This window comes from Dromiciops gliroides, chromosome 5, assembly GCF_019393635.1.
Source record: "Dromiciops gliroides isolate mDroGli1 chromosome 5, mDroGli1.pri, whole genome shotgun sequence".
Lineage (NCBI taxonomy): Eukaryota > Metazoa > Chordata > Mammalia > Microbiotheria > Microbiotheriidae > Dromiciops > Dromiciops gliroides.
Window position 1 is genome coordinate 85,309,172 of NC_057865.1, and position 20,776 is coordinate 85,329,947.

The 20,776-nt window shown below is 34.0% G+C and overlaps 1 protein-coding gene across 3 annotated transcripts in view; it reads right to left on the bottom strand.

Annotated features, from left to right (window-relative positions):
• UBE3C (ubiquitin protein ligase E3C) overlaps positions 1-20,776 on the bottom strand; it is a 172,506-nt gene that overhangs the window by 125,697 nt on the left and 26,033 nt on the right. For all 3 annotated transcript variants that reach the window (XM_043967090.1, XM_043967093.1, XM_043967091.1), the window contains exons 2-10: positions 18,396-18,449; positions 14,798-14,872; positions 14,033-14,179; positions 13,451-13,566; positions 10,165-10,322; positions 6,631-6,784; positions 5,796-6,016; positions 5,060-5,214; positions 1,125-1,312 (exon numbers count right to left, since the gene is read on the bottom strand). In XM_043967090.1, the coding sequence (XP_043823025.1) occupies positions 1,125-1,312; positions 5,060-5,214; positions 5,796-6,016; positions 6,631-6,784; positions 10,165-10,322; positions 13,451-13,566; positions 14,033-14,179; positions 14,798-14,872; positions 18,396-18,449 (1,268 nt within the window). The remainder of the gene's footprint in view (positions 1-1,124; positions 1,313-5,059; positions 5,215-5,795; positions 6,017-6,630; positions 6,785-10,164; positions 10,323-13,450; positions 13,567-14,032; positions 14,180-14,797; positions 14,873-18,395; positions 18,450-20,776) is intronic.

Sequence of the window (20,776 nt, forward strand, 5' to 3'; positions counted from 1 at the left end):
GTACAGAAGATATATTTTATATAAATAGTAAAGGATTCATTATGGATATGCTGTACCCTAATAATTATTAACTGCGATGGGCAATTTAATTCATTTGATGGAATCATAAAACATTTAATTGATGAAGGGATTTTATTAATTTCTGGTCTGCAAACTACACACCATTTCAGCCACACATGCACACATCATTTCTGAGTAGTAAATTTTTTTTCACTATACTTAAAGTAGGAAATTATCCATTTTTCTTTAACAACTGATATTGGACAGGGGAAAATATTATGTACATCATGGCTTTTCAGTCACAGGTCACAATAACTCAGGAACGAATTAAGAAAACAGTTCCATCATGGGCTTATTTTGGAATGCTCAAATATGGAACCATAACAAAGACAGAGATACAAAGTACAATCTATGTTGACTCTTTGACAAATACAGTTAAAGTGAAAAAATAAATTGTAGTTAGATAAATAAAGCAGTGAATGAAATATATCACTATATTTTTTAAATTTAGTTTATTATAAAGAGTTTTTTAAAAACAATGAGAAAGAGGTTTAAGAGTTGAAGGTAAATTGAAATTTTATCAGTGTCTATTATGAACAAGTCACTGGGTCTTAATTACATTAAAAAGAAAAAATAATTTAAAAAAGAGAGAAAAGACAAAAAAGAACTAGTCCCTTCTCACCTTCTAATGATATTTAAATTAATTTAAAAGGGCAACCAAACTGGTAAAAACATGGCTATGAAAAAAGACCTCTAATAAGTTGACATCCATAGTATAGGAATCAACATCAATAAAATCCTGTACTTTTAAATGGAATTAAGTCAATATTTTCTACAAAGCAAACACTAAATGCTTTTCTCTATTCTCATGAAAGCCCAGAAATTAGGAACAGAAAAAATCTTTTTAGAAGATCACTCAATCTATTTCCAACCTTACAGCTTAGAGTGAGCAACTGTATAACCAATTCTCGTTTGCTTTTAAAACAAATATTTTAGTTACCTATAAAATATTTGAACAATTTTATGTACACACAAAAAGCTCACAACAGATTATCATTAAGTTTCATTTCAGCCTTACCAGAATCATATCTACTCATTTAATGATAACACTGGATTATACTTACCTGACTCTTGGCACCATCATTCGGTGTTGCACCATTAGAGTGTGGCAGATAGATGCCATCATTGTGAATACTTCTTCACTGGCTGAATCCCTCCACACCATATTTAGCAGGGTATTTGTCTGTTGTTTTGTATCCAACTTTTTTAGACATTCCTCTGTTATGTACTGTACTGATATTCTACCATCTCCCTAAAAATGCACCAGAAAAAAAAATAATGATGCTTTGTTAGAAATTATTCAGTTTTAGGGTAGCTAGGTGGCGCAGTGGATAGAGCACCGGCCCTGGAGTCAGGAGTACCTGAGTTCAAATCCGGCCTCAGACACTTAACACTTACTAGCTGTGTGACCTTGGGCAAGTCACTTAACCCCAGTTGCCTCACTAAAAAAAGAAAAAAAAATATTCAGTTTTGGGACAGCTAGATAGTGCAGTGGATAAAGCACCGGCCCTGGATTCAAGAGGACCTGAGTTCAAATATGGCCTCAGACACTTGACACTTACTAATTGTGTGACCCTGGGCAAGTCACTTAACCCTCACTGCCCCAGCCTCCCCACCCAAAAAAGAAATTAATCAGTTTTTAGTTTACCTAAGTAGCACATTTTTATCCTTTGACCTTTTTCTATAATCATCATCAGAGTATATCAGTGAAATAGTTCTAACAATATTATAATTCCCATTTTGTAGATGGAAAGACACCTCCCCACAAATACAACTTTTTTCCAAATTTCCCTATTTCTGCCCCAGGCACCACCATTCTTCAAATCATCCAGGTTCACAACTTTGGAATCATCCTTGATTCCTAACTCTAACTCATCCTGAATCTCCAATTACTTGGCAAATCTTGTTATTTCTCAAATACATTCCTTCTCTATACTAACACATATCCTTTTAGCTATACTCACATTAGCCACCACCTTTGTTCAGGGCTCATAGGCCACATCTCATCTGGCTTATTTCAAAAGTGTCCTATTTGGGGGCAGCTAGGTGGCACAGTGGATAAAGCCTTGCCCCTGGATTCAGGAGTACCTGAGTTCAAATCTGGCCTCAGACATTTTACACTTGCCAGCTGTGTGGCCCTAGGCAAGTCACTTAATCCTCATTGCCCCACAAACACTTCTCCCACCCCAAAAAACAAAAACCAAGTGTCCCATTTGGTCTCCTTGTCTCAAGTGTTAACCCACTCCAATCCAACTTCCACAGAGCTACAAACATGTTTTCCTAAAGCCAAGTCTGACAATGTTACTCCACTCCTCAAACTGTCATGACTCCCTATCACTTCTAACAGCTAATATAAACTTTTCTATTTGAATTTTAAAGCCATCACAAGCTGTTTTCCTACCCACAGTATCCATTATTCCCCCTTCTCATACTGCAGTCTATCCAACTTGCTACTGTTCTTCACACATGACACTCCATATTTCCTGTCTACATACTTTTATACTGGCTGTCTTGTCATCTTCACCTCTCAAAATCCCTAGTTGGTTTTTTTCCCAATACTCAGTCTGAATGCCACCTTCTACATAGAGTTTGTACTGATTTCCCCCAGTCATTAGTGCTTTTCCTTTCAAAATTATCTTTTATTTATTTTGTAAATATTTTCAATGCTGCTGTATACATGCAAGTTGTCTCCCCTAATGGACAGTAAGTTCTTTTAGGAAAAGGACTGTTTCAATTTTCTCTCTATCTCCAGCACAAAATACAGTGACTGGCACATAGTATTTTATAAAAGCTAACTGAAGGAGTCAATTTAATACTTTCTGTTACTTTGTCTACATTACATAGCAGTAGATTCTATAAGTAGATATAGACTTGTATCTCATTATTTTTTTTTTAAGGCAATGGGGGTTAAGTGACTTGCCCATGGTCACACAGCTAGTAAGTGTCAAGTGTCTGAGGCCGGATTTGAACTCAGGTACTCCTGAATCCTGGGCCGGTGCTTTAACCACTGCGCCATCTAGCTGCCCCCTCATTATTTTGTTTTAATAAATATCCTTTTTATTATAAAGCCATATTGTAGCAAACCAGCAGATGTGAGAATGATAGAATTTCCATTATGAACTCATTCATAAAGGTTGTTCCAAAGTATGATTACATTATAAAGACTGAATTTTGTATTAGACGATTAGGAAATTTTCAAAATTCAAACGACAAACAGAAAACAAAGTTTCAATTTATCTTTGTTGGTAATATAATAACACCCAAAAAGATTAGTTCTTTTGAGTAAAATCTGCCAAGTAAGTATTTGATGATTCCTAATCATTTATGCCACTAAATACACAAAGTAAAGAAACGTCTGCATATGTTTTCAAGAACACAAACTGGACAGTTTGGCTGATTTGTTAATTGTACTGTCACTAATTAAATCACCATTACTACTTGTGTGATGAACTTGAGCAAGTCACTTAACCTCAGTGTGGGTGCTTTTGCCCCCCCCCCATGTTAGGATTCAAAAGATAGTGTTTTGGTTATATTTCTTTTCACACAGCAAGAAAAAAAATTTTTCATCTTCATTCTAGCTACACTCAGAGACAATGGTCACTGTCAGTATCCTCATCTTCAAACATGGAAAAGACTGATACAGGGCAGCTAGGTGGCACAGTGGATAGAGCACCGGCCTTGGATTCAGGAGGACCGGAGTTCAAATCTGGCCTCAGACACTTAACACTTACTAGTTGTGTGACCCTGGGCAAGTCACTTAACCCCAATTGCCTCACCAAAAAAAAAAAAAAAAAGACTGATACAGTTATATATTATTAAAACTGGAACTTCTTTAATCAGAAGATATTTTAATATTAAGAACTTATAGGGGGCAGCTAAATGGCACAGTGGATAAAGCACTGGCCCTGGATTCAGGAGTACCTGAGTTCAAATCCGGCCTCAGACACTTAACACTTACTAGCTGTGTGACCCTGGGCAAGTCACTTAACCCCAATTGCCTCACCAAAAAAATTAATTAATTAATTAAAAAAAATAAAAAGGGGGTAGCTAGGTGGCGCAGTGGATGGAGCACAGTTCCTGGATTCAGGAGGACACGAGTTCAAATCCGACCTCAGTCACTTGACATACTTACTAGCTGTGTGACCCTGGGCAAGTCACTTAACCCCAATTGCCTCACCAAAAAAAAAAAAAAAAAAAGAACTTATGTAACTTCCTACTAAAAAGAAATGCTATTTAGAACCTAACAGTAAAGGCACAATTCTGTCTTCTTTTGGTAAGTTAGAAATTTAGGTAAGTTAAGTTAATCTTTTTTATTATTATTATAATAACTACTGTTATCAATTACTCTGGTGCCTTATATCCAGGAGCTAAGCAAAATTTCTCATTTATAATAGTAGAGGGACATAAATAGGTAACAAAATGGTGTTCTGATAATTAACCTCCCCAAAATGAGGAATTCTAAAGGTATAACTTATTCACTATAGGACTACATTTAAATAAATATGATTTCACTGGTTTGGGAGTTCCTTTCAAATGACCAGAAAGCAACTCCTCTGGGTGTGCTTTCCCATTATATGCCTCTTTTCTATGTCCGTTCTTTAATACGGTGGATTGATCCAATGTGCTGAAGGCCTTCCTTGATTTTTCTTGATATCAAGACGGTACCAGTGGAAAATCTAGCTATTTACTTATCATCCCTAATCTGTATAATGTGACCAGCCTACATTTTCTTTTTGTCATACACTCCTTTAATTTTTTAAAATTATATTTCTTTAATGATATTTTTACTACTTTCTTCTTCCGAGTTCCTAAATAAATGGTTTAGCCTACTCACACCCATAAGTGCCCTCCAGATCTACTTTTAGAACTACATGTATACTTTGTAGGACTACATATAAAGTATTTATGTAATTATTTCACTCACACACACACACACACACACACACACACACACACACACACACGCTTTAGATTTTCTGGACAACCCCAAGATACTTACAGGTTTGGTCATCATGCTATCAATTTCTTCATCCTCATCTTCAGAGTCACTGGTAGAATCTTGACAGTTTGCACCAACAGATGAAACAGGCAACTGAGAAAGAAAGGTCTGGAGTACTCTTAAATACACAAGTAGTCCTTCCTCAGAGAGGGTGCCTTTGTAAAACAACCAATTAAAATAATATCACTGAAATTACAAAATCCTGGAAAACTCTGGTTAGGGATATTTTTTTTCTTACACACAATAAGAATTTCTGGCCAGAACTAAACAGCCCTAAAAAGCCCATTTATGTATGCTTACTATTGATATTTTAAATGGTAATAAAATTATTTCTGTTTAAAATAACAAGAAATGTCAGAGTTGGGGGCCAAGAGAATTAAATTCAAATATTTAGCATATAAAGGATAAAAACAAAGTTCCAGAGCCATATAACAGTACACTTGCCGTACTTGAAAAATACTTTGCTTTGAGCTTTAAGGTCCTACAAAATAAAATATTTGCTAAACCACACACTCATACAAGATCACAAAATTTTCCTTAGTGGTACATTCTAAATTAAAACAACTAATCTATTAGAAAATCACCTTCTTTAAGGGTAACAACATCTTTACAAAGTGATGTCCTCCAATATACTTCCAAATGCTATTTCCTTAACCCCTACAGAATATCAATATAATAATGCTACACTTTTTAATGCTCAGCTATTTTGTTAAAATATATACTATTTTCTTCATACCCAAATATGTTTCTCCAATAGTTAAAACGAAGTAGAAAAGCCATGGTGCTCTGTCACTTTTTTTTGAACATCTACTCTCTGTTAACAACAGTGCATTCAGAAAAAGTTCATATGGAAAAATGTTTTGTACATCTGTTAATGCTGGAATGACGAAATGAAAAATTTGATCTGTGAAAGGTGCTGCCAGAAACTCCTCTGTAAAGGCTGCAAAAATCTGTTGTCTGAAATATAGAAAAAATATTATTTGAAACAAAACTAAATATAAATTTTCCATAACTTCCCTGAACAAAATTGCATCTCATAAATATTTCTAAGTAATCTATTAATCCTAAATCAACCCAAATTGATCCACTAAATATTTCAGATTAGCTCACTATAAACTGGCCTACATTCCATCTTTTCATTATTAAACTGAATACTGGGTATATTTTTTCATGTTTCTAAAGAGACTTAAGTGTAGGAAAGCAGAATTGTTAAGATTTACAAAATGTTTCCCTCACAAGAATCCTTTGAAGTTGGTAGTACAAATAATATTTTCATTTTATACTTCAATTTTGTATTTTAGGAAACTCAGCTTCCATGAATTTAAGTAAATGATACATGGTCATACACTTCAAAATGATGTACACATAACTCTGCATGGAAGAATTGTTCTTAAAACCAGAAAATCCTAAAATTTTAGGCCTGGAAGAAATTGAAGAGATTATCTAGTCCTAGCTTCTTAAGAAAAAAAAGTTAAGGAACTTAAATCCAGAATGATAAACTTGCCCTGAAGTCATACAATTAGTGTAGATGCTATAAAACCACAAAAATCAGGCACATATCCAATTCTTACCTTGCGCCTTCTGGACAGGAGCTGTAAGTAAAGTGCAATGGTTTCAGAATGTTCTCCAGTAGAATTTTTGCTATAGGAACTCGAGATACATCAGAATATTCAATACTTGATGGAAGCTTATTATTAATTAACAAATAAAGAGACCTGTAATATCCTGAAAGAAGCAAAATTATATAATCAATTATTGAGAATTTTTTACAACCCAATTTTAAAGTTTTAGATGTTTAAGTTCTTTCCATAAGTCTATATATACAGACCCATTTAAGCTGGGTATTTATTTAAGCACCATTTATCCAGTCTCTGAGTAATATATATAAGAAGCATGGCTATAATTTAATGAATCAGGTATGGTTGCTAAAAGTACTCATGACTTTAGTAAACATCATATGTTCATACAAACTAGAAATCTATCACCACAATTTTACCAAGAAGTTTAACATTGTTTCCACATAGGTGAAAAGCCTAATGCACAAAAAGGTGACTAGACTTATTAAGTATGAAAGGTGCTCTAAAAATGTTGGGTTTTGGTTGTTGTTGAATTCTGTTTCTATATGTCGGGATTTTTAACAGTAAGTACTAATAGTATATTTGATGAGAGATGTGACCAAAAAAATACCTTATAATTACATAGATAATTCTCATAAAGTTCTCTTCAACTAAAGTAATAGATATATACCATAATGATTACCAGTACCATCGAGCTCCAAACATGAAAAATGGCAGTATTAATACAATGAAAATCCCTGAAGGATTTAGAGTCATAATAAGTATCTAGATGTCCTAAGCACATCTAGAAAGATAGAGCAGATATTAACCTGCATTCTGCCTTTTTTAACATGATTTTAACATGATGTTAGATAAGTAAATAAATGAAGCATCCATAATTATTTTAGGTCAAAGTATCTTCTGGTGTCTATATTGAAAACATGTATTTTTAAAAATTTTAAGCTACTACTGTATATATTAACTGCTACTACACCAGTTTTGGCAGTAAGCATTTATTATTAATTAGTATTATATATAAGTAAAGTATTGACCATGTGTCTCTCTAATTTCTCATGGTCTCAGGCCTTCAGACCTACATTGCCCTAAGAGGAAGGGCATGGAGTGGCCAAGGGTTTTATCATCTTTTGATAGAGGTGGGTCATTACACATTGATCAAAGCTAATTGATATTTATATGGAAAAAATAGAAAGACAATATTAATACCATTTTATGATGAATTTGAAAAGTCATATTATATTTTAAATGTGTCTTAAAAGTTAAACTCTGGTGAGGACTGGAAAAAAAAAAGCTAACTAGGGGCAATGGATAAAGCACCAGCCCTGGATTCGGGAGGAGCTGAGTTCAAATGCGGTCTCAGACATTTTGACACTTACTAGGTGTGTAACCCTAGGCAAGTCACTTAACCCTCCTTGCCCCGCCAAAAAAAAAAAAAAAAGATAATTGGTTAGCATCATTCAGTTCCATTGATTGACAAGACTTGAGGATGGTCTAAATGAAAATGAGCCCTACAGATGACCTCAGGGAAGAGTATGCAAAAGACCCTTGTTGAAAGGCAAAGGCTGACATCTATCTAGGTCTGGTTCTTCACTGAGCCAGACAAAAGAGTCTATCTCCATTTCTCTAGGTTCCAGACAAGAGCTGAACTTTGAACCTTCTGGAGTTGGGGAGGGGGGTGGGGAATTGAAACTGATCTCTGGATCCCCCCAAGAAATCCATTATTAATAATTATTTTCTCACAAACAGAATACTAAACTAAATAAAACATTGTTTTGATGTTGGATATTTTATATTCTTACATAATATTAAACACCTATTTACAAACAGAAATCTAAAAATACAGTAAGATTTAATTATAAAATCACTTTTTGACATGCCAATATATTTATTACATTTGAAGTCAAGAAAAAAGAGATCAAAACACACTTTTTCACAAGATTATAAAAGTCAAAATAGCTGCTGAATTTTAAAACAACATGAAAGGAACACTTCTTAAATCAAAAGAATCACACATCTTTAATAATATTTACATCATCAAAAGCATTTGTTATGAACATCACTGGGATGTCAAATACGCAAACTGAAGCTGTAATTTATAAAGGGCTTTTTTGTAAGTCATAACATCTATCCAGAAAAAATACAAATTATTGGACAAAGCATGATTCTCATTTCTGGTATAATACATTCTTATATTCAAACATAAACCTAAGCATACACTGAAAAATATAAATATGCACTAAAGTAATAAAATGTTTTGTCATCTACACAACCTGAGTTTTTATTACATGAACACTGCCATGTTAATTAAGTGTAGTGGGGAGGAAAAAAAGATCAGTGTACTAGATTTGGTTTAGCTTCCTACCGTCTAAGAAAATCAAAAATTTCTTACAAAATTTACATTTTCATCACTCTAACAAGTATTTTCCAATTATTTCAGTGCTTTTCAGAAACATCCCTAACTCATTTTACGTTAAGGAGCACTCTTTCAAAGTTTGTTGATAATCCATCTGATTTACCCAATGGCACTTTTTTTAACCCTGAAAAATTGACAAATACAATTTGTACACTCAAAAAAAGTATTTTAGGAAAAGCCTTAGCATAAATTAGTACACAATACCCTATTCCTGACATATTCCTGTTAAGTGAAATAGTATTGTGCCACTCTTTCAATACGGCTTTCTTTAATTAGGTCTGGTTTTTAACGAGATCCTAATCTGTTAAATTAAGGTGTATAATCTCCTGTAATGATGCAGATATGATTAGCTCGCTTGCTCAAACACACCAAACACACACACACTATATATCTAGATATAGATAGATATACACAGGGTATAGAATATGTATATATAGTATGTATTTTATACATATATATTTAAATATACAGTATTTCTAGAGTAAGAGTATGCATAAATATCTATGTATTTAAGTACACATAAATTTGTATGTATATGATGTCTACAGTGACACTATTAAAGTGATCATGGAAATTCAAAAGTATATAGCATTTTCTGGTTTTCAAAGGATTAAAAACTTTACAAAGTATTATTATCCTCCTCTTGCAGATCAGAACACTGATGCTTCAAGAGGTTCAATGTCTTGTCTCAATTATGTGATTAACAAATGGCAGTAGCATCAATACTTGCATCTAGGTGTTCTAACACACAAGGTTGCCTCTCTAAAATTAATTCCATTAAATCACAAACAGAAATCAGTCTCATCTTTTGATAGTCCTTTCATCTAAAGATGAAAGCATAAACAAAATCTGGAGTAGCAAACATGGCCTCATTTCTAAGATAGTAAGAAAATAAATCTGCAACGTTTCTCTCTTTCCAAAAAGGTCAAGAACACAGAGAGCATCAAAATTTTACATCTTAAACAGTACTCCCTCCAACAAAGCATCTCCTCCATTTTTAAAGCAGTGTTAAAATATAAATGATTTAAGTCTATTTTTAAATGTGTGAGATAATATGACCTGCATTTATTTATACATATCAAGATGAGTACAGTACTCCTATCCCACCTATTACTGACCTTTTTGAATCATGTAGTGCAAAATTTGTTCAATTAATGATGCCACATAGCTGGCATCTTGTAAAACAGGTAAATATGTATTCTCAGATGAAAATACCTCAAGCATTCTCATAGGAAGTGCAACATTCAAACTGTCATCATTACAGTTCTGTAGTAACCTATAAAGGAAACACAATTAACATATTTACTAAACAGCAGGAACTATCTAACAAAAGAGGTACCTTTGACTTCAAAAATATAGAATATTTTCATTTACTAGTCCAAAACCCAGACTCTTTCCAAAAGGAAAATGTTTGAACTATCATCCTGACCCAATATGCTGCTTTTTCCACCCTTCAAAATCATTTTATAAAACCTAAGTACAACCTGAAGTTATGGTGCTATACCATGGGATGATCAAGAAGTGAATCAAAGACTACAAGGAAGGCAAAAACAGCAACAATGTTAAAAATCAGAACTGTTTCATCTGAAAAAATGTTTTTCAAAAACCTCTTTCACAATAGTTTTCCAGTACTTTATATATACTGTTCCTGCAGATATTTTGTTTTTCCTTTCAAAGATTTTATTATAGAGGTACGGCCTACATTCACAAGGTAACAGGAATTGGAATTGAAGAAAACTTAAAGATCAATACCTATACTTTAAAGATGAGGAAACTGAAGTTCAGAAGTTGGATAGTTTCCCTAAGATCAAAAAAGTTAGTAAAGGTGGTAAAGCTAGTAGTATTTAAAAGAAGGTCATCTGACTCCAAATTTCATCGTGGGTCTGCTGCCTTAGTATCATGGGCAGGAACAAGAACCTCAGCAGAAGCAGCAAGGGGAGAACAAGTAAGTGAAGGCAGAATTTGGAACTCTTGAATGAGCAGTATAAGGCAAACTGATTGTCCTCCTGCTGACTGAGCAGAGGCCCTTGCTTGAACCATCAGGCAGGCAGACTCACAGCCACAGCATATAGGCAGACAGTAGCAGTGAAACCACTCTGTGGAAAGGTGAGCTTTGAAAGAAGACAAGAAGAAAGATTCCAAGGGTGTTGGGGATGTACTCATCATCCCTCTAGATGCTCAGTGTGGAATGCAAGGATCCAGATGAAGTGGTACCAGTTGGGTGGAAGAGCCTCATGTTAGTAAATGTGTTTTGAATTAACATTTATAAATTGTGGCCTGTTCCTTGGAAAGACATACCTATACAAATATTTTGCATTTTAACAGGATGATATATGAGACAGTGGGATTAAATATATTAAAGAAAACTTGATCTTAAACTAGTCTGTTAAAAATGATCCTTCCACATACTTGCTTCCAGACAATTGAGAAAAATATTTCCCCTAAGTTTTCTAATTATGGTCCTGTCTACATTGTTCATGACTTTCACAAGAAGCTTATGGCCCACCTAAATCTTAACTAAGACAATATAGCTAATGCTATATGAATCTTCTGAATATTTTCATTATTATGCTCCCAGAAATTTATTGGAGTTGCTTATCAGTGTCAAGGCTAGAACCTATCTGCCACAATACTAGCTAACTGATAAATGTAGGATCATCACTGGCCATATCAAAAATGTTGATCAATTGGGTCTCTGTACCATGGCAAGGAAACTTACAAATCACAGAGAAAACAATAAATGTATTCAGAAACATAAAGCCAACAACGATGTCACTGAAAACACTTCGGACGTGAAAATCCATGTTTGTGCATGAACAAAAGTAAAAACACAACAGTCCTTGACTTAAAGGAACTTCTATTCCAACAGAAAAGACAAGAAATATAAACTAGAACCTGTAAGACAAATACAGAGTAGAGTGTGGGTAACCTTGTGGGGAATATCACTAGCAGTGAGAGTAGACAAAACAGACACAAAAAATACAGAAATCAATTAAGTGCTAAAACTGAGAATAGAATATCAGATGCAATAAATGTGCATTATTTTCAATGTGACATTTAACTCTTTATGTGATTATTACCAAACTGGTGTTTTAAAGAACTAAGCTTCTACTCTAATGAGTAAAAGAAAATGAATGGAATTTATGAACCTACTCTGATTATACTCTATAAAGGAAAGAACTGTGTTTCCTCCTTCTCTGGCATTTTACCACAGTGCTTAGTGTACGACTATGTATACCCCAAAATCTTTATTGAATTCCCTGCTTCAGTATAAAAAGTGAGAGGGAAAAGGACCAATTTATAGTCAATATAATTTCAGATATGAAGCAATATTATAATCTCAAAACCTGAAAAACAATTATTCTTTTTCTGAAATACCAACTATTTACATTATATTTTTAAAGACTTATCTTCAAAGACACATTAATTATAGCAAATATAAATAGCATTTGTTTTATTTTGAAACTCCTTGAAAAGCAACAAAAGGTAAGGTAGGATAAGAATAACTTTTTATAGTTGAGCTCAATAAATGTTCCAAATTGAATTATTTCTACCTCCCTACTTCCCAGTTTACCTTAATAGGATGGTAAAACTGGCCTCTCTAGAAAGACCAACTAGTCCCAAAGATATGTGTGCCATCTGAGGGCTACAGATATTTGTTTCTAAGGGCAGGTCTAATGAAACACTTAGTTTGCATCTCTCAGAAAATGGATTCTGGCTTTTAATTAAGATTTCCTGAGAAACTACATTATTGATGTTCAATATTTGAGCTTCGCAAACAAATAAATAAGCATAAAATAAATAAATGGATGGGTGAATGAATAAATAAATGAACGGTCTAGCATTCAAAAAAGGCACTAACTGAAAGGATTTATAAATGGTCATTAAATATTGTATTTACTTCTCATGAACATGCACATTCAGAAGAATTGTGCATAAAGATCAAATGCAGTTCATTTCACTACTAAATTTAAAAGACATCAAAGTTAACAAGATTTTATGGTTCGTTTACAAATATATTAACAGCAAAAAATAAAATAAAATAAAATAAAGGACCTATCTTAAAACAACAACTGAAACAAATCCCACTGGTGACTTAGACAGACTCTAATTGAAAGTATCACTGAGGAGATTCCTTCAATAACAATGAATCAATTTCGTCTTTCTATAAAAATCCAGGGATCTTCAAGGCATTTCCATGGATTTCTCAAAATGCAGTCACTGCAGGTATGTCTATGTTCTATAATCTGAGCCCCATCTAGCACTAAATTTTTTTTTCAAAGCCTCAAAAAGATTGTTGTGTTTTTTAAAAAAAAACATTGTCCTGAAAAATAAGACACAAACTCTAAGGCAAAAAGATTAATGTATTCTATTTCAAACATTGTTAAATGATAAGAACTTTACCTGCAACATAAGCCCAACAGCCTCTTGATTTGAAATAAGCAAGTAAGTCTGTCAGGACCATCCAGTTGCTTAAGAAACTGAGAATTTTGTTTAATTAAATTCTGACACATCCATATCTGAAAAAAATGCATACTGTAAATTAATAAAAAATACTGAAGCATCATTTTTATGATCCCATATGTAATTTTCTGGATATTATCTAAGTGTGATAAAGCTCAACAAAATTAGAAGTGATATAAATCACCTACAGGCATATAAATCTATAAAAAACAAATTCGTTTTCAGTTACTAAGCATACATGTAGAAATTTTCTATTTTAAAATAATGTAAAAACATTAAATATTACCAGCCTGTAAATTTATAGTAACGTTTTTAGCAAATGTGATAAATAAAATTATCACTGCTAAAACAACCAATCTTGGATTTACCTTGTAACTAGCTAAGATTTCCAAACAGCTAAATTTTTGCTATATGTGTTAGAAGGGTTATTAAACAACTTAATTAACCAAGTAATAATTCAACTAAAAAAGCAGTTTCAAAATATTTAAAGAAGACTTTGTGAAGTTTTACATAGAAACTTACCAAACGTTTTGAATCTTCATTCTGTTTATAAAAGAATAAAAGTTGCCGAACTAAAAGGGTCAAGTTGGGCCCATTAGCAACAGAAAAAGTTCCACCAGACTGTACCAAATTAGCACACTGATCAAATTCACTTCTTTGGATTGAATACTTTAAAAAAGAAAGAAAGCACAAATTTTCAATTATGTTATGAATGAATTTTAAACTATTTTTTTATTACTGTAGGGAATATTAACAATTAAGCTTCTATTACTTTAAGTTATCTTATCTCTGGAAGTTCAATAAAAACTTGATGTAATACATGGCTCTTAAATACCTACTAAAACATAATCATCCACAGCTTCCTTCTATTATCAGCTCTGTTTATATGTAATCTTAACCTCTGTTTATATTTTTTTATCTGCACTCAAACTGTTGCTAGGTAATTAAGAAAAAAACTACCTCATAAACTCTTAGGAAAAGCATCCATATACTGTTCCATTTTCACTTGTACTCCAATGCAAAAATAATTACAAATAATTAAAGTATTTTAAAGTAAAAATTAAAACTACAACTTAATTAAATATGACATATCATGTAAACAGCTCTGATTTTAAAATCTTAAATCTATTCCAGTGAAAAATTATTTTTAAGGGAAAAAAGCCAACTCTTAACTTTTCACTTATACTATATTTGAAATGAACATTACTAGCAGTAGCCAAGTCATATCAAAGTAAAGGATTGTACATGTTTTCTCCTAAATGCTTTGTAGTATTAAAAAATACTTACTTGCTGTTTTCTGTCCCTATAACCTCGGACAAAGGACTGAATAATTATTGCATTTTTCAGCCTTCTCCTTTCTTCCTAAATAATTAAAGAAACAATCATTCAACTAGTAGGAATTGAATTTAAAGTTAAATGGTTACGAAAATACAGGAACTTAAAAAAATTAAAATTAAAGAAAAAGAAAATACAGGTACTAACATTGCTTTCTTTTTATGAATGTTCTATAGTTTCAGAGAGCCTTCACATATGTGATCTCATTTTATTCTCACCACAACCCTCTAAGGTGCACAAAAGAAGTATTAATACCCTCATATTACACATTTTAAAGATGAGGAACCTGGATCAGAGAGGTTACCTGCCTTGACAAGGTTCCACCATAGCAAAGCCAATACAAGAATCCTACTGCTATTCTGCTAAAACCTCCTGAAAGAAGTCACCCAAAAGGGTTGACTGAGTCCAGTAAAATCGTAGTGTACTATCAAAGCTCAGCTGACCTTTACAAAACAATAGTTCTACTCCTCCCATGACTGACTCTCTACTATACTCCCACAGGCCTCTATTCCAAACCTCTCAAGTCATCTATACTATCATTTCTTCCTCCAACCTGCCCAGCAGAGGACCCTGCCTTATACCTTACCAAAACTGAGGCAATTCATGGTGAACTTTTTTCTCCCAAACTCTACACATTAAATCCTTTCACAAGAAGCCCTTCTTGTCCTCCTTGATTGTCCCACCTCTCCAGACTGTGAGCTCCTAGACAGCAGATGGGGGGGGGGGGGTGCTTTCTTTGTATCACTAGCATTACTATAATGCCTGGCACAGAAGTAGGTACTTACTTAAATGCTAGCTGATTCAATCTCACCTCCAAATCTTACTTTGCTCCAGTAATTATGAAAGAGGTGACACTTGCTGCCACCTGAATCACTGATCCCATCCCTTTGCAGAACTTGTCCTTTTGACCATCACATCTCTCTTTATTCACTGGTACCTTTGCTGCCTACAAATGTGCCAGTTCTCTCTCATCATTGAAAAAAAAAAAGGTAGTTTATGGAGACAGCCATATTAAATAAAGATCATTCTGGAACTTTTTTTTTGGCCAAACTTCTAGAAAACCTATCTACATTCACTGTCTCTTCTTCCTTACCTCCCTCTTATAACCTGGCTTCCAAGATACATTTCACTGAAATTGTTCTCTCCAAGGCTACCAACAGTCTCTTAATTTATTCAGACCAATGGCCTTTGTTCAGTTTTTAGATGCAAGCTATATAGTCTCCCAAAGGGACCCCTCCAATTCCTTGAGTAGGCTATACCAGAATGCAGGTCTCATGAGCCTTTGCAGCAGTTGAAGGGGGAGGGGCCAAAGAGTGAGAAGAAAATCCAGAGAAAAGCAACAGAGAACAGAAATGCTCAAAGAGCAAAATTCTAAGGGAAATATTCACTAGCAGATAAGCTAGCAGAAGAGCTCGTAAAGACACAAGGAAGAATGAGCAAAGACAGACCAAAGTACAAAGTCTTATATGCTGTGAAAGAAAATTAAGCAAAAACCACTCATCAAAAAGAAATCTGCAGATTCCTCAGAGATCATGGAACAATGAGAAATTCCAGAATGATTGAAAAGAGAAATAAAATTATTATAAGATTAGAGTAGGAATGAAATTAGCTCAGCAATAAGAACTCTCAATTTTTTTTAAAAGACAAATAATAAGAATGCAGAACTTAGAAGGCAAAATGGTCTTTCCAAAGAAGTAGAGGATATGAACAAGAAACAGACAGATTTGAAACACATATGGAAGAAAATTTAGCAAAAAACCAAAAATATTAGAAGAATCTGAGCTTTATAGTATTGGAGGATACCACTTGGACCTAGAACCTGAAAACTTGAAACCTGAAAATGTGTCCTGGAGCAAGATTTTTCCCATTAAACCCCAGAACTATAGTTCTGAAACCATAATCAAATCAATCCTATCACTGTTCCTAGAAAGAATATGACCTTCTACTACTCTATTATTCTACTAACCGTTCCAAACTAAAATGTCCCTCTTTGGCCAGCATCCCACTCTATGTGCAGTCTCCCTGTTAGACCATAAGCTCCTTTAGACCAAGAACTGTTCTTTTTTCTTATGTATTTATATACCCAGGACTCAGCAAAGTGTTTGACATGGCAAATGTTTGATAAATGCTTTTTCATGCATTCATTCATTGGCAGTCAAGAAAAGACATACCTCAGGTTACTGCACTTTGCTTTCTGGTTTTAAACAAATTGAGTGTCTGTGGCAACCCTGCACCAAACAAGTCTATCAGTGCCATTTTTCCAATAGCATGTGCTCATGTCTCTGTGTCATGTTTTGGCAAATTCTCACAGTATTTCAAACTTTTTCATTAACACTATCTTTTATGGTGATCTCCGATTAATCTCTGACATTATTATTGTCATTGTTTTGGGGTGCCACAAACCATGCCAATAGAAGACAGAAAACTTAACTGATAAATGTACTGTGTGGGTTCTGATGGCTCCACCCACCTGCCATTCCCCATTTCTCTCCCTCTGCTGGGCCTCCCTACTCCCTGGGACACAATAATATTAAAATTATACCAATTAACCCTGCAATGGCCTCTAAGTGTTCAAATAAAAGAAGATTCAATTGATGTACCAAACTTCATTGTTGTCTTATTTTAAGAAACAGTCACAGCTACCACAACTTTCAGCAACCACCACCCTAAACAGTCAGCAGCCATCAACATTGAGGCACGAGGCAAGACACTCCTCCAGCAAAAAGATTACAAACTGCGGAAGTCTAAAGTAATAGTTAGCATTTTTTAGCAATAAAGCATTTTTAAATTAAGGTATGTACATTGGAAAGGGTTTTTTTAGATTATAATACTACTGCACACAACAGCATGGTATAAATATAACTTTTATATGTACTGGGAAACAAAAAAATTCATGTGACTTGCTTTATTGTGATACTCGCTTTACTACAGTAGCTTGGAATGAAACCCACAGTATCTCCCAGTTATGGCTATACACATCTTCTAGAAACCAGGAAATAAGCAAGCCAAACTATAATCTTTCCTCTTTCTCTATTCCTAACTACAAAAAGGAGGCAATTCCTTTTTTACCGTGGGAGAAAGGCAGGAGGTTGGGGAGGTCTAGCTTATTGTAAGGAATACCTAGGTTCAACTCCCATCTTTGATATCTCTTCTAAGCAAGTCACCTCTCCCAGCTTCAGGTTCCTGAGCAGTACAATAGGAGTAATAATAACCATTTTTTCTGCGATATTAGAGCCCAAATGAGATCATGTATGTCTAGCATTCTGCAAACCTATAAGTGCCATGTCAGTTATTACTATGATTCTTTTAAGAAATTAATTTTTAATCATTTTCCCAAATGTTTTGTAGTATAAAAGAACATATAAACATGCAACTAAAGTTACCCCCAGTTCCCAGTAAAATATCTGAAGACTGGGACTATCTGAAGTGCTTAGCATAATAGGTACTTATTAGATATTGGTTTAATTTGACTGAAATTCGATATAAGATTTTAAATGTATAGCTATGACAATGAACTATAACTTAAAGATCTTCACAAAACCTATTTTACCTCTCTCTTCCTTCTTTCTTCCTGGGTACGATGCAAGAGAGATGCCTTTTCTTCCTAAAACCAAAATACAAGAGATAAGCATTATTTTTTACTTTCAAACATCTCCTTATAGAAATCATGAGACTTGAGCCAGAAGGACCCATCCAATAAATATATTCATTAAATAATTTTTAAAAACATGAACACATTTTTGGAGAACCTACCATTTAAAGCATTCAAACTAGCATATGGAGATTAATATAGAAAATGCTCATTTAAGGAAGGGTTTCAGTGATTTTCTAAGTATAACTTCTGATGAGTATAAAGTCTCTGAAGAGTACTTCTTCACAGAAGTAAAAAGGGAATTTTTAAAAGAACTAGTCAGAGTTCCAAAAAATACCTTAAGCAGAGCAGAACAATAAATTATGCAAGACAAAACAAAAAATATTTTTTAAAACTGGCCAAAAGAAAAAAAGACAACCAGAATAGTATCATTTTTATGTGTGTGTGTGTGTGTGTATATATATATATACATATATCCTTTAAAATTTTGACATTTTAATGTTATAATATTTAATTTGTTAAATAAAAGATTATCAATTGACAATGAAAGGAAGATCAATTTAGAAAGCAGAGTTGAAAGAATTCAGGGAAACCTGTTACATGAGAAGTCAAATCAAGTCAATAAGTGCTTAGTAAACACCTACCATGTACCAGGTGGTGTGCTAAAAGTGCTAGGGATCCAAAGGAAATAGAGGGGCGGTGGGGGGGAGATAGTCCTCAATTCACAGTTTAATAGGAGAGACAACATGCAAACAACTATGTGCAAACAATATTAATGTAGGATAAGTTCAAGGCAATCTCAGGGGGAAGGTACTAAGATTAAGGAGGACAGAGAAAAGCTTCTTGTAAAAGGTGGGATTTTAGCTGAGACTGGGAAGGAAGCCAGGGAAGCCAGAAGGGAGAGATGAGAAGAGAATCTCAGGCTCAGAGGACAGCGAGTAAAAATGAACAAGTCAGAAGGCAGATGATCTTTGAGGAGCAACAAGGAGGCTAGTATCAGTGGGCTGCACTGGAATAAGATAAAGCTTTAGAAGGACCAGATTATGAGGCACTTTAAAAGCCAGAGAATTTTATATTTGACCCTGGAGAAAAATTAAGAAAATATATTAGGCATATATGTCAAGCAAAAAACAACTTATCAAAATAGTATTAGTGTGCATATAGAAAAATTTGGAACTATGCCCAAAGGGCTATAAAAACTGTGCCTAGGGGTGGCTAGGTGGCACAGTGGATAGAGCACCGGCCCTGGAGTCAGGAGGACCTGAGTTCAAATCCGGCCTCAGACACTTGACACTTACTAGCTGTGTGACCCTAGGCAAGTCACTTAACCCCAAATGCCTCACAAAAAAACAAAACAAACAAACAAAAAAAACTGTGCCTACCCTTTGACCCTGCAATACCACTACTAGGTCTGTAACCCAGAGATCATAAAAGGGAAAGGACTCATATATTTATAGCAGCTCTTTTTGTGGTGGCAAAGAATTGGAAATTGAGGGGATGCTCATCAGTTGGGAAATGACTGAACAAGTTGTAGTATATGAATGTAATGGAATACTATTGTGGTGTAATTAACAATGAGCAGGCAGATTTCAGAAAAACCTGGAAAGACTTACATGGAGTGATGCTGAGTGAAGTAAACAGAACCAGGAGAACATTATAAAAAGTAACAGCAACACTGTGGGATCATCAACCATGATAGACTTAGCTCTTTTCAGCAACCCAATGATCCAAGACAATTTCAAAGGACTCATGATAGAAAATGTTATCCACATCCAAAGAAAGAACTATGGATTCTGAAGGCAGATCAAAGCATAACTAGTTTCACTTTTTATTGGGGTTTTTTTGTTCCTTCTTTCTTGTAGTTTTTCCCTTTTGTTCTGATTCTTCTTTCACAACATGATTAATGTGGAAATATATTTGATTGTACTGTATAACCTATATTAGATTGCTTGCTGTCTTGGGAAGAGGGGAGGGAGAAAAATTTGTAAGTCAAAATCTTACAAAAATTGAATGCTGAAAACCCAAAAAACTGAATCCAGTGAAACAATTATTAAGAATTTCTGTAAAGTTCACAAAGTAGAATATCTACTTTATTATCTTTATGTCTAAAAATTACAATAATCATCTCATTAAATCCCCTGTGTTCTAAAGAATTACTTAATTGTTTAGCTGTATCGAACTCAGTTTCTGCATGTGTAAACGAGGGAATTAAAGGACATGATTCTCCAATTAAAAAACCAAAACAAAACAAAACATTCTTAGCTCATGGTCTATTTGGCCCACTGGCCTGAAGACTCTCCAAGGAAGAAACTGAGAAACAAAAAGGGAAAGGATTTGCC